This window comes from Pan troglodytes, chromosome 13 (assembly GCF_028858775.2).
Source record: "Pan troglodytes isolate AG18354 chromosome 13, NHGRI_mPanTro3-v2.0_pri, whole genome shotgun sequence".
Classification (NCBI taxonomy): domain Eukaryota; kingdom Metazoa; phylum Chordata; class Mammalia; order Primates; family Hominidae; genus Pan; species Pan troglodytes.
The window spans coordinates 28,626,493-28,641,711 of NC_072411.2; the positions used below are offsets into that span (position 1 = coordinate 28,626,493).

Genomic DNA, 15,219 nt, shown 5'->3' on the forward strand with positions numbered 1-15,219 from the left:
AATCTGTTCAAGTCAGAGCAAAGGGAAGCACTCTAGCCCCAACCTGGTAGCTGAAAGCAGGTGTCCTAAGGAAGGAGGGTGGTCACGTCGTGTCTGCAGAGGCAGAAGCCTCTGAGAAAAATCTTTCCTGGTCTGTCACATGGAGGCCAGATGGAGACGGTTGGTCTTCTGCCCAAAGGAAGCCGATCTGAGCTGCCTTTCCACTCAGGTTAGTTCAGACGAAGAGCAATGTGTGGAGAGGATCCACCCGCCCGAAAGCTCCGCCCCCAGTACTGCAGCCTTAATAGTCCTGTAATCGGGCCAATTTTTATCCGCACTGGGCCACAATACAGGCTCGTATTTAAGGGAGCCGAGATCCAACAGGTTTCACCACTGTAGCATATTTAGACTACCCTCTAAGAGGAACTCTATGCGAACAGCATAACTTCAACAAACAAAGTAGGCTCCCAACAATGTGTGAAAAACTGAAGCAGGGTAAACATTTCAGTGAGGGTCAGTATGGCACTGATTCACTTTACAAAAAGATGCAAACTGTGCAAGTACAAAAACCTCTTTGAGTCCTTTATTAACGTCTGGAGATGTGTGGTACATACAATTAACAGCATCACACCAGCTACAGAAGTACAGATAACCAAGAATGTACTTCACAACAAGGATCTGAGAGCAACTTATGGTGTTGCCTGCTCTGAACCTCCACAAAAACCCAGTTCTGACACACGCAAGACAGACGATATAACAATTTCACTTGGGAATGGTTTTTTTTAAAAAATGACAAGAACTAATAGTTCAAACCCTTTAGAGTGTGAGATGTGGCAGCTCGCTTGGTGCCGTGGCACTGCTGTAAAAGGCCAACATGGGCATTTGAAGGTCAGGCAGAAGAACCGAATGGGGTGGGTGGAAGAGGTTTTATTTTCAGTGTAGAAAGATAACAGATGGTCCGAGTGGATACTTTCAGTCCAGGCTCAGTATGGGGCCTGCAGGAATCCACTAGATAAATACAGTCTATAAACTGGAAGGCTGAAAAACACCAGCCAGCCATCCTTGTCATTGCTTCCAACTGGTGGACACTGATGCATCCGGAGTCACTTATGACACAGATCAGGTTTAACAGGGGTGCACCCGAACGCAAGAAGGCAGCTCACTATGTCCAGTCAGCTCTGATCCTTTCATGCCCTTGGATGTCATGGGTTCCTCTGCTTTCACACGGGAACTAAGGAACACTTCCTTTATTTCAATGTTCCACTTTGGAAAAAACCAAAACCCTCCCCCCACCCCCACCATCATTCTTCATAAATTTGCTTCCAATCTCCTGATTGTTCTGGGTCTAGACTTTTTCCTTTCGCTTCAATTTGGACACTTTTTTGACAGTCCCGTTCTTGTTAAGCAGCTTCAGGACACGGTCTTTATGATCTAAAACCTTAAGCATGGAGTCTCTGGCTTCACTGATTTGATCCATCACAAGTTTACACCTCTGCATATTTCCCTGAAACAGAAGACATTGCATCATCAATCAGTGACCATGAGGATAGTACAGCTTTTAAAAAACTGCTTGCCTTTGGGCAGAGGCCATGTTGAGGCTTCCACAACAGAGAAAATGTCTTCTTGTTTCTCAGGAGTGCAGGCTGAAGCACATATGTTTTTACTGAAGATATGAGGGAGACGGGGGGAAACGGGAGAAGTAGGGCTTTACAGAAAGCAACTTCATAAAGTGGATGATCAGAAGGGAAGGGGCGCACTCAAACCTGTATCAGTTCGTTTATTCGGTGGAGATCATCATCTGTTGCTGCTTTTTTCTTTGGGATAATCCCTTCCTGCAGGTTGGTAAGTCTTTCATAGACATCATGTTCTAGATTCGTCTGCAACACACAAAAGGGAGGATATCATAAGCTCGGAAATATTTTTCTATGTCAACCCGAGGCAAATGAACCCACCTTCAATCACCTTTGTAAACTGTCTAAGAGTTGTTTGGGTGACAACGTCCTTTCTCCTAAGGACTAAGATACTAAGGTTTAAAAACAGTAAAGGGGCTGGGCGCGGTGGCTCACGCCTATAATCCCAGCACTTTGGGAGGTCGAGGCGGGTGGATCACCTGAGGTCCAGAGTTTGAGACCAGCCTGACCAACAAGGTGAAACGCCATCTCTATTAAAAATACAAAATTAGCTGGGCGTGGTGGCGCATGCCTGTAATCCCAGTTACTCGGGAGGCTGAGGCAGGAGAATCGCTTGAACCCGGGAGGCAGAGGTTGCAGTGAGCTGAGATCCCGCCATTGCACTCCAGCCTGGGCAACAAGAGCGAAATTCCATCTAAAAAATAAATAAATAAATAAATAAATAAATAAATAAATAAATAAAATAAAAACAGTAAAGGAAACTGATCAACAAAGATTTACATTATAATTTGCCATAGTTCAGAGCCTATCTTCAAGGATAACTTTTGAATACTGCCTTGAATCCACAATTCTTCTGAAACACAAGTCTCCAAGTTTCATAGAAGTGATTTCTGCTAAGTCAGAAGTAGCCAAGGCACTACATTTTTTTAGATATTGACAACAGACAATGTTCTTCAGGTCACTGCTACTGAAAAGGAAAAACTTTATGAGGTTGTTGCCTCCTCTTCACCTGCTGGTGAAGGAGGGATTCTTGCCCTAGGGTTATAGAAATGGCCAAACATATAAGATCCAACACTGGACAGATAAGATTAACAGCAGTTTATGAGTCACAAATACAGTCATGCTCTGCTTAATGACAGGGATACGTTCTGAGAAATGTCTTTAGGAAATTTTATTGTTGTGTGACCATCACAGAATGTACTTACACAAACCTAGATGTTATGAACTACCACATATTTAGACTATATGATAGAGCCTACTGCTCCTAGGCTACAAACATGTACACCATGTTACTGCAAGGAATAGTGCGGGAAACTGAAACACAGTGTTAAGTATTTGTGTATCTAAACATATCTATACATAGAAAAGGTACAGTAAAAATATGGCATGACAGATTAAAAATGGTAAAGAGCACTTACATGAATGCAGTCTACCAGGACTGTTAAGTTGCTCTGTGTGAGTCAGTGGGTGAGCAGGGAGTGAATGTGACGGTCTAAGACATCACTGTACACTACTGTAGGCTTTATAAGCACTGTGCCCTTAGGCTACACTAAATCTATTAAAAATATTCTTCTTTCTTCAATAACAAATTAACCATAGCATACTCTTTTTACTTTATAAACTTTTAAATTGTTTTAAACTTTTTGACTCCTTTGCAATAAAACTTAGCTTAAAACACATTGTTGGACAAATGTGGATACTGTTGGGCGGTTACAAAAAATATTTTCTTTCTTTGTATCTTTATTCTATAAACTTTGTTTTCTTCCTTTTTTTTTGAGAGTGTCTTACTCTGTTATCCAGGATGGAGTGCAGTGGTGCGATCATGGCTAAGGGCAGCCTTGGTCTTCCGGGCTCAAGAGTTCCTCCCACCTCAGCTTCCCAGGTAGCTGGGACTAGGGGGTGTGCACCACTACACCCGGCTAATTAAAACACTTTTTTTTGTAGAGACAGGGTCCCACTATGTTGTCCAGGTGGGCCTCAAACTCCTGGGCCCAAGCAATCCTCTTGCCCCAGCCTTCCAAAGTACTGGGATCACAGGCCTGAGCCACTGAACCTGGCCCCTTATGTTCTATTAAAAAATTTTTTTAACTTTTTATACTTGTTAAAAATTAAGACACAGTACAGCCTGGGCAACATAGTGAGACCCTGTCTCTACAATTCTTTTTTTTTTCCCGAGAGGGAGTTTTGCTCTTTCGCCCAGGCTTGAGTGCAGTGGCATGATCTCTGCTCGCTGCAACCTCCACCTTCTGGTTTCTAGCAATTCTCCTGCCTCAGCCTCCCGAGTAGCTGGCATTACAGGCGCCTGCCACCACGCCCAGCTTATTTTTGTATTTTTAGTAGAGACAGGGGTTTCACCATGTTGGCCATGGTCTCGAACTCCTGACCTCGTGATCTGCCCACCTCGGCCTCCCAAAGTGCTGGGATTACAGATGTGAGCCACCGTGCCTGGCCTCTACAAAAAATTTTTAAAAAATCAGCTGTGTGCAGTGGCTCACACCTGCAGTCCCAGCTGTTTGGGGGTGCTGAGGTGAGAGGATTAACTTAAGCCCAGCAGGTTGATCATGGCTATAGTAAGCCATGGTCGTGCCACTGCACTCCAACCTGGGTAACAGAGCAAGACCTTGTCTCAAAAAAAAAAAAAAAAAAAAAAAAGAACAGGAGAGAGGGAGAGGTATGCCCCGGTCTCTGAATGATGATGTGTGTGACTGGCTTATCTGAGTAACATTGGAAATTGGAATACTGGAAGCTGGCAGGGAACTGGAGCCTACTACTCAGCAAGGAGCAGGAATTGTGTGCCTGGTCCCTGTGGTATGAAGGGTTGTTTGCCTAGGAGACTTCATCTGAGGGAGCAGAGTTGGGAGGAGGGACTCTCGGTTAGGCCGTTTGAGGCTCCCCCTATTTCAGATGTCACAATATCACATAACACTGAATCTTAAATTTAGGTCTTACACCACAGTTGTTCCATATATTTTGGATCTGGATACCAGAACTTAGATATATTTCAATTTTAATCACATGTAACTGACACAGTGTGATATTACATAGCACACATAAAAATTCTATCATAACCCATGTTAGCTGGGAATGCTTCAGAGTTACTTTTAAAAAGTTCCTTGAACTCAGCTATCTGCAGTGTCTTCTCCTCTCTTCAGCATGATGAACAACTGCTAGAACTCCACCTACCAGCTGTAGTAACTGGGCGGCACAGAGGTGGACTTTCCAGCCTTGAGCACGACAGGATACTCCTTTCTGATTAGCTATTTCCTGCAGCATAGCTTTCTTCTCCTCTGGAACCATAAAAAATAAAAATACATGTATTTCAGTGTTTAAAAAGGTAAATGATTTGTGTTCGAGCAGTGTAAATGCCATTATTTTAACAAGAATTTTTTTTTTTTTTTTGAGACAGTGTCTGGCTGTCACCCAGGCTGAAGTGCAGTGGTACAATCTCAGGTCACTGCAACCCCTGCCTCCTAGGCTCAAATGATTCTCCCACTTCGGCCTCCCAAGTAGCTGGGACTACAGGTGTGTGCCATCATGCTGGGCTCACTTTTGTATTTTTTGTAGAGATGAGGTCTTGCTATGTTGCCCAGGTTGGTCTTGAACTCCTGGGCTCAAGCAATTTGCCTGCCTTGGCCTCCCAAAGTGTTGGGATTATAGGCATGAGCCGCCGTACCCGGCCATAAGAACTTTTTTATTTGAGGTAATGGTTTCATCTAGGAGAGGCAAGCCAAGAGGACACCAGGCTGCTTACTCCCCTCCTTTACCTCCACTAAGTGCTACCTCCTAAAGCAGGGCTGTCACTCAGAGAGAAGCTTGCCACATGTCAAGCCAGGGCCTCCCCCATCTCTAAGGCCCTGGCTCAAACATTTTGCCGGAAGAAGTGGGCTGTAAAACAGATACCTTCTAATTTCTCCCTGAAGGAAGTGAGTCCATTTGCAAGAGTGTGAAGAAGTTCAAACCTAAAGGTGCTCCCCATAACAGTGGAGGCTGTGGCAAAGGGAATTGGGGGAGATTTGTGGAACTAATGAAGATATAGCCTAGACTATGTGCAGGCTGGTTTGAAGGAAAGAACAAAGCATAAGACAGCTGGGGGAGCCTTTCCAAGGGCAGAACAACTTTATCAAATCAAGGAAGAACCCTTCTTTTTCTGTTTTTGAACACTGTTTATCACGAAAAGGTGTTTAATTTTGTCAAATTTTCTATATTGATTGATACAATCATGTGATTTTTCTTCTTTAGCTTTTGTTGTGGGTTGAATGGTTTTCCCCCCAAAAGACATGTTGAAGATCCTTGGTACCTGTGACTATAACTATATTAGAATGTAATGTAGTCTGACCGCAGTGGCTCACACCTGTAATCCCAGCACTTTGGGAGGCCGAGGCAGGTGGATCACTTGAGGTCAGGAGTTCGAGACCAGCCTGGCCAACATGGTGAAACCCTGTCTCTACTAAAAATACAAAAAATTAGCCGGGTGTGGTGGTGGGCGCCTATAATCCCAGCTACTCAGGAGGCTGAGGCAGGAGAATTGCTTAAACCCAGGAGGCGGAGGTTGCAGTGAGCTAAGATCGCACCATTGTACTCCAGCCTGGGGGACAGAGCGAGACTCCGTCACAAGAAAAAACAAACAAAAAAGGTAATTTGGTTAAGAAGTCATACTAGATTAAGGTGAGCTGTAAATCCAATGACTGGTGTCCATACAAGGAGGGAGGGAGACAGAGAAGTAGAGAGAGAGAGAGAAAAGGAAGGGGAGAGAAGGAGAGAGAGAGAGAAAGGAGGATGGGAGAGGCAGAGAGACACAGAGAAGAATGCCATTTGAAGATGGAGGCAGGGACTGGAGTGGTGCAGGTGCAAGCCAGGAACACCAAAGATTGCTGGCAATCACAAGAAACCAAAGAGACAAGGAAGGATTCTCCCTCTACCGCTTTCACAGAGAACATGATCCTATCAGACCTTTATTCTGGACTTCTAGCCCCCAGAACCATGAGAGAATAATTTGTACTGTTTTATGCCACCCAGTTCACAGTACTTTGTTATGGCAACCCTAGGAAATTAATAAGGCCAGTTAATATGGTGGATTACTTTGGTTTTCAAATGTTGAACCAGCTTTGCACAGCAAGAAAAAATTCTACTTGGTCAAGGTATATACTGCTGGATCTGATTTGCTAATATTTTATTAATGCATTTTTACATCTATATTCATGAGGAATATTGATCTGTCATTTTCTGTATTTGTACACTCTGTCTGGTGTTGATAGCATGAAAATATTGGCTTCATAAAATAAATTTGGAATGTCCTTGCCTATATTTTAAAAGACACTGCAGAAAAATGGATCATTACCTGGTCAGCCGATTATCTTATCAGTATGTAATATCCCTCTGTGTCTCTAGCAATTTTCTTTCCTCAGAATTTTACTCTATGTGACATTAATATAGCCACTCCTGCTTTTCTGTAAATTAATTTCATATTGTGTGAATTAATTTTGTATTGTGTGTGTCTGTGTGTGTGTGTTTTGAGACAGAGTCTCGCTCTGTCACCTAGGCTGAAGAGCAGTAGCATGATCTCGGCTTACTGCAAACCTCCACTTCCCGGGGATTCACGCAATTCTCCTGCCTCAGCCTCCTGAATAGTTGAAATTACAGGTGTGTACCACCATGCCTGGCTAATTTTTATATTTTCAGTAGGGATGAGGTTTCACCATGTTGGCCAAGCTGGTCTCGAACTCCTGACCTCAGGTGATCCAGCCATCTTGGCCTCCCAAAGTGCTGGGATTACAGGCGTGAGTCACCGCACCTGGCTTGTATGTATTTTTCCAGTCTTTTACTGTCAATCTACCTATGCCACTGCATTCAAAGTGAGTTTCTTGTACACAGCACATAGTTGGACTGTGTTTTTTCACTGATTCTGCCAATCTGTGTTTAATTGGTATGTTTAGACTATTTACATTTATGACAATAACTAGTATGTAAGGCTTAGGTCTGCCACATTACTATGTGTTTTCTGTACTTCTTTTTTGTTTCTCTTTTCTTTCCTGTGAGTTTTTTTTTTTTTTTTTTTTTTTTGAGACAGAGTCTTGCTCGGTCACCCAGGATGGAGTGTGGTAGCGGTGGTGCGATCTTGGCTCACTGCAACCTTTGCCTCCCGGGTTCAAGAGATTCTCCTGCCTCAGCCTCCTGAGTAGCTGGGATTACAGGCACCCGCCATCATGCCTGGCTAATTTTTTTGTGTTTTTAGTAGAGACAGGGTTTTACCATGTTGGCCAGGCTGATTTTGAACTCCTGACCTCCAGTGATCCGCCCGCCTCGGCCTCACAAAGTGCTGGGATTACAGGCGTGAATCACCGTGCCTGGCCTCCTGTGAGTTTTAGTCTATCTTGATGTATTTATATATATATATATAATTTATATGTTATTTTATAGGTGAGGCAAAATAGCTGCACTAAAGTTTCATAGTCAAGAGGCACTGTGTAAAGGAGGTTAGTATGAATATATTGAAACAGAAGATTTAGGGATCATAAACCTTTCAGCTGTCAAGTTATCTTTCTTGAGATAGTTTTTGAAGAGCGAGTCCCAATAAGCATTTAGACTCTTGTAGTGTGGCTTGAAATGCTACCAGGCAAATTCCTAAATATTTTTTCTATGGAATTCTTGTGGCATGAAGAGATGTTTAGTGGTTCATATCCTACTTCCACTAAAAGGCAACACTCCTTGACCTCTGGAAATCTCACCTTCTTTCCAAACCTCAGAGTACACTTGTGAGGAAGAAAAGCTGGGAAATGTAGCCGCCTCTGTAATTCCATTCAGAGACTGAACTGTTAGCATGTCCACCTCTGCTTAATTAGTCAGTACTCCATCCAAGTTAGACTCATCTTGAGCCTTCAAGAAAACCCTTATAGCAGTTTCCAAATGGGATTTATGTAAGAGAATGGGAAATGTGACCAATTATCTAGAGGCTCACATTTCTTTGTACATATATTATATTTGAGATTAATGGCACTTAAAGTCCATCCGTAGAAATATTTGCAGGTATTTGCAAAGTACTATCAGCATTTTCAATCATATGTGGGTTTATTAAAATGTTATTCTCAGGTTCCACCAGAACAACAGAACATTCATTGAGGGCTTACCTTAGACCACTCCAAGAGCGTTGTGTATTTGTTAAACAAAAGATCTTTTGGCAGAAATGCTTACAATGCATGCGTATTTTTAGCATCTTAGGAACTACTGTGGACTGAGAACTGTGTTACACAGTAACCCAGTACAGCTCTTCCACAATGACTCTGGAAGCCACAGGTATCCTCTATCAGTACTTTGGGAGCTGTTAACATGTGGGTTTTACAAAAACCAAGGCTGTCACTTAACCATTAAACTGCGATTCCAATAAATACACACAGCTTGCTAGGGCAAAGGGTAATTTTCTAGGTTTTATATTCTACAGGATATACTTAAACACTAAAGCCTCAAGATTTTGTAACAAAAATTTATGGTTTTTTTGAAACCGGAAAATTATGGTTCTGTTTTTCTCTTCTATTTTAATTAAGTTTACACCAATTTCATGCATTAATATCAAGTGTTTCTGGGGAAACTAACCTTTGACCCGGACGTCACTGTACCTCTGAAAGTGGTGGTAAGCAGCTTTCCAGGGGTTCCGATAGTGACGAAGCAAAGTAATGGGGGGTCTTGGACGCACTGGGACATATCTCACACCTTCCTCATCTATTAAAGAGAAGACATTAAACAACTTAGTAACATTGTCAACAATCCTCAAAGTTCATTTCCAGTAAGTGAGGTATGAGTGAGGCTGACTATGTAACGAGCCTCTGGGTTGGACTCTGACTTTATTGGGAAGCATCATAACACAAGTCAGCCTGTGACCATTACCAATATACTCCTTGGGAGGAGACTTGCGCTTCTCAGCCTTCACCAGAAGACTCTTGGCAGTGGACTTCTCATCATCAGTGCTGTTTGTCTCCATCATGTCACCTTCTTCTGTTGAGATCACATGCTGTTGCTTTCGAGGCTTTTTCCTTGGGGAGGCACCAGGTGGTAGGTCACTTGTAGGCATGGACAAGTTGTTTGCCAGCAATGCAAGAGATGGAGACACAGTGTTGGTAGCCAGCGGAGGAACTGCTGTCATAGGAAAAGGAGCACACATATCTGTAAGAACTCAAAGATAACAGAAAGTTTCACTTCCTTCCTTCCAACAAAGACGATTAAGAAGACAGCACAGAGCACCAACATTTATTGTCTTCCTATGTGTCTGGCACTGTGCTAAGCACTCTGTGGCAGAAGCTGCAAACTCCTCCCTAATAGCCCATATCTTCATCTTCCTTAGTTCCAGGACGTCCTTTGACAAGGACACAATGATATTCAGCTAAAGAATGTACTTCCTAGCCTCCATTACAGGTGTGGTCATCTAAGATGGAAGTAGAAGTGTTTTGTAGCACTTTTAGCAAATTTCCAGGAGGGAGAGAGAGAGCAGGTGTGATCTCCTTGTCTTCTTTCTGTGATCCTGGAACTCAGATGAGATGGCTGCAGCATCAGCAGCTGTCCTGAATCAAGAGCATGAAGGTCAAATCTTAGGGGTGGTGGAGCAAAGAGGTGGAAGGAGCCTGGCTTTCTAATAATTTGATGAAGTCCACACACCATCCCTGAACTGTTTGCCTCAGGACTTGCTCCAAAGGAGATAACAGGACCTTATGAGTTAAGCTACTATTTTTCACACTTTTTAAACATAAATGCCTAGCAGGTAACCTATTAACTCATTATCGTAAAAATCATCTGAATAAGTAGGCATTATTATTATCCTCCAATTCACAGATGAGAAAATATGGCACAAGTCACACAAGTATGAAGTGGGCAAGCTGGGATTGACAGAGGCAGTCTGGCTTCAGAGCTTGCACTCTCACCGACCACAGTGTGCTACCTCCAGATAAAAAGCATGTGTTGTGAGGACGTAAACATTTGCTTGAGCTTGTATGAATCATACATCTAGGAATTTAAAAATCATGTTAAGGGCTCACCTTAACTCTTATTTTCACTCTACCACATACTTGCCCTATTTTCCTCTACCCACTCTGCTGCCCACTCCCAACAGTCATACCCTAAACTTTCCTGTCACCATTAAATAGAAACTGCCTCACACCCAATCTGAATTTCTAGCATCCAACTCCCTAGGTAAATCCAACTCTCTTTCTAGGTTCCTCCCCTCGGTACTCAGCCTCCAGCACTTCTTAGGCCTACAAGGAACCTGTTCATCCGACCATGTTCCTGCAGTCACTCACCCCTCTCATGTCTATCCTCCCCCATCACTAGGTCTGAACCCTATAATCACTGTATTCCTTTTCTTCCTTCATTGTCCCTTCCTTTTCTTGCTTTACTGTGCTCACTTAGCAAAAGGCCAAGAGGTTAAATCCTATTCTCCAACCAGTCTGCACCTATGCAACTGAATGTCGCCAGAGGGAGACACACTACCATGCTGACTGGCCTCACTTGGACAACCCTATCTGTTAAGTCCAGTCTCTCTTGGGATGACTACTTCACACCTTCTTCTCCCTCAAACACTCGATGCCTCCTCCACCATCTGTACTCTCAGTGGATGGCCTTGCTTTCTATTTTACAGAAAAAGATAGATGCAATCACAAGAACATGTCCATCAAGTCCCACCACCTTATCTCCCCATCTCCACTGTGTCCCTATATTCTCCTTCTCTCCATGCTTTCAGCAAAGGCCAAACTCTTCAGCTACACACAAATCCCACCCACTCTCGCTTCCTCAAACAGTGCTCCAGGAATTCACAACTTTCTCCTGCATCATCAATTCTTCTCACTCTACTGGATCATTCCTATTAACATACAAAACTCTTATTTGTCCCATCTTAAAAAAATCTTCTTCTTGGCCAGGTGTGGTGGCTCACATAACCCTAGCACTTTGGGAGGCTGAGGCGGGCAGATCATAAGATCAGGAGTTCGAGACCAGCCTGGCCAACATGGTGAAACCCCATCTCTACTAAAAATATAAAAATTGGCTGGGTGTGGTGGCAGGTGCTTGTAATCCCCGCTACTCAGGAGGCTGAGGCAGGAGAATTGCTTGAAACCAGAAGGCAGAGGTTGCAGTGAGCCAAGATCACGCCACTGCACTCTAGCCTGGGCGAAAGAGCACAACTCCAACTTACAAAAAAAAAAAAAAAAAATCTTCTTGACATCATGTCACTTCAAACACTTTTTTTCTCTTCCTTTAGAACAAATGCCTCAAACGTGCTGTTTATATATAATGTCTCTATCTCTCCTGGCTTTCTCCTCAACTTGCCCCCAGTCATGCTTTTACCCCATCATTACAGAAAAACTGCTTTTCTCAAGACCTCTGTGACTTCTGTTTGCCAAATCCAAAGGTCACTGCTCAGACCTCATCTTCCTTGATCTCTCAAGAGCATGTGATCCACCTGATCATTCTCTCCTCTCTGAAATATTTTTGTTCTTGCAACTTCCAGGACACCACATACTATAAGTGATATTCCTACCCTGTGTTCCCTCCATTCAGCCTCCTTTGCTGGACTTTACTTCCTCCCCCATCTCATGATAGCACACCATCCTAAGACTAGATCATGGACTGCTTCTGTCTTTATCAACATTCATTCCCTAGGTGATGTGAACGACTCATCCAGGCTCATGACTTTAAATACAATTTATATATATAATGACAACTCCCAAATTTGTATCTGCAACTTCATTTTCTATTCCAAAAGCCAGCCTCATAGATCCAACTATTTATTTGATGTCTACATTTGAAATGTCTAACAGACATCTGAAACTTACCCTATCAAAAACTAAACTCCTAATCTTTCCCTACAAAACATGGTCCTCCTGCAGGCTTTCCTAATTCAGCCAATGGCAACTCTATGGCTTCCAGTTGCTAAGGCCAAAAATCTTGGAAATTGTCCCAGATACTGTTCTCTCACACTCAACATCCAATCATTAAACACTCTTAGCTCTACCTTAAAAACATAAACAGAATCCTACCACCTCACACCACTTCCGCTACTACTACCCTGGTTGAGCCTTCATTGTTCCTGGCAATTAATGCAACAGCCGCTTGACAGGTCTCCCCGATTCCATCCCTGTTCCCAGAGTCTGTTCTTTCCCCAGCAGCCAGAGTGTTTATCTTCAGTCCTAAGTGAGTGCTTGGCACTGCTCTGCTCACACTCCCTGCTCTGCTCCAACAGCTCCCTGCCAACCCCAGCAAAGCCAAAACCTTTACAACAGCCTGTGGGCCCTGTTCAACCATGATCTGATCCTGCTGCCTGCCACTCCCCTTATTACTTAGCTCCAGCGACCTTTGGTTCTTTGCTATATTTTGAGCACATCACGCATGCTCCTATCTCAAGATTTTTGTACTTACTGCTCTCTGGCCTGGAATACCCTTTCCCCGGATATCCTCATGGCCAGCAACTGCATTTCTTTAATGTCTCTACTCAATGGTCACTTCCTCAGTGAGGCTTTCTCCTAAAACTCTTTACACACATTCCAGCCCTGGCTACAACTTTCCTTATATTTTGTCCCTGCTTTGTTTCTCCATAGAACTTATCACCCAAACATATATATATACATACATACATACATATATAATGTAGTCATCTTTTTGCTTTTGTCTCCCTTGCTAGAATGTAAGACCTAAGAGGATAAAGCTGCATTTGTCTTACACAAAGTTGCATCGTCAGTGCCCAGAACAATTCCTGGAATAGACCTCTACAGGTTGAGGTAGGATTACAGGCAGTTTCCTAGCACAGAGAGGTAAAGGGAACCAGCGAAAAAGAGCAGGTGAGTAGCATAACTGAGGGTGCTTCATTTTTCCCTTCTGGATTACTCACGGTATCTTTTGAAGAAAGTGCCAAGGGTAAATATACCCACAGAAAGAGATTTCATGGCAGAATAAACAGATGAATAAATAAACAGTAGATTAAAAAAACTACAGACAGCACAATCACACCTCTATCGGGCAAACAGCATGAGAAAGAAATGGAGGACTTCTCACTGAAATAGCAGGTAATACTGGGTACCAGAGCACAAATAACTTGCTTTCTTCTTTGGATTTGTTTATACTTCACACAGTTTGTATACTGAATATGTTACTTTTGTAGGAAAAACAAAATTCCACATAAATTATTAAAAAAAAAAAGAAAGAAAACCTCTCAAGTGACTTGACTTTCTCAAACCGGAAGTTTGGAGTTAAGATGAAGTGGTAAAGGGAGAAATGAATTGTTTTAAGATTTTACTAATCACATATAGGTTTTTCAGCAACACAAATCTTACTTGATTGTATAACAAGGCAATGAAACTTGGAATAAATAGTACTAAAGCCATATTGTGCCTCCTTTTACATAGTAGTATTTTCTTAATACTACTTTCTTAATACTACTAGGCATGGAAGAAAACTATGTTGAAGGATATCCATGGGGAAATATTAATCTCTTTCATGATTTTGGCCAGAAATTAAACTTTATTACAAAAGGGAAGCAAAGTAGTTTTACTTTTCACAATGAGTTTACTGCTTTCTTCTACTTATCAAAAACTAATGACATGCAACATCTAAAATGGGTTATCAGGGAGTCTTGGCTGAGGGTTACAGAAGAATCTGGATGCTGGAGGAGAATTAGGGAAGGGGAAGAGGCAATTGCCAATGGACAGTATTCTATGGACGGACTTACCAGAAACTGGCCTCATGATATCCATTGGTTCTACTTCTTCTTTCACTTTAATTTCAGGAACGGGAGGGCCCAAGACGGAGGAAAGACTGCCACCCACAGTGACTGATGGAGGTGGTGCAGCTGCAATGGTGGTGATGGGTGGAGTGATGGGGACCGCTCCAGGAATGGTTGAAAGGGCAACGGCTGGTTGTGACGGGGGACTGGCTGCTGCAATCATAGTTGGAATGGTCGGTGGGGGCTGCTGGGCAGTTGGAGGGACGGCAATGGTAGGCTGATCATTATTTTGATTGGATACAGTCTCCATGGACACAGTGACGGGAGTGGCCATAGACACGTGGATTTCAGACTTGGGTTTGGCACTAAAACACAAAAGAAAAGCACATGTAGCAAATAAGAAAAAAACTGCCTTCATCTACAACATCTCAGAGGATGAGTATTTGTCCAATTATTTCTGTCCAGCACACTGCACAATTTATACTGTATTTCCTTTTTTAAAATTTTTAATTTTAAAAAAATTTTGAGACAGGGTCTCACTCTGTTACCCATGCTGGAGTGAAGTGGCGTGATCTTGGCTCACCGCAACCTCTGTCTTCTGGGCTTGAGGGATTCTCCCACCTCATCCTCCTGAGTAGCTGAGACTACAGGTGTGTGCCACCATGCCAGGCTAATTTTTGTATTTTTTTGTGGAGATGGGGTTTCACCATGTTGCCCGGGCTGATCTCCAACTCCTGAACTCAAGTGATCCGCCTGCCTCGGCCTCCCAAAGTGATGGGATTACAGGTGTGAGCCACCACACCCAGCTCTAATACTCTATTCCTTGACTTTAAAGTTTAACAAAGCAATTTTAAATGGAAATCAGGTTTTAAAGATATACTGTATGTCCTGCTCCCAAGTTTTTATAAGCAGTAA

The 15,219-nt window shown here is 42.9% G+C and overlaps 1 protein-coding gene across 15 annotated transcripts in view; it reads right to left on the reverse strand.

Moving 5' to 3' along the window:
- Positions 1-534: 534 nt before the first annotated feature.
- The window catches only part of SAP130 (Sin3A associated protein 130), an 88,018-nt gene continuing 73,333 nt past the window's right edge, over positions 535-15,219 (reverse strand). For all 15 annotated transcript variants that reach the window (XM_016949701.4, XM_024354789.3, XM_024354790.3 and 12 more), the window contains 6 exons: positions 14,311-14,669; positions 9,489-9,737; positions 9,198-9,323; positions 4,794-4,897; positions 1,743-1,856; positions 535-1,483 (listed from right to left, as the gene is read on the reverse strand). In XM_016949701.4, the coding sequence (XP_016805190.1) occupies positions 1,325-1,483; positions 1,743-1,856; positions 4,794-4,897; positions 9,198-9,323; positions 9,489-9,737; positions 14,311-14,669 (1,111 nt within the window). In that variant the 3' untranslated portion in view covers positions 535-1,324. The remainder of the gene's footprint in view (positions 1,484-1,742; positions 1,857-4,793; positions 4,898-9,197; positions 9,324-9,488; positions 9,738-14,310; positions 14,670-15,219) is intronic.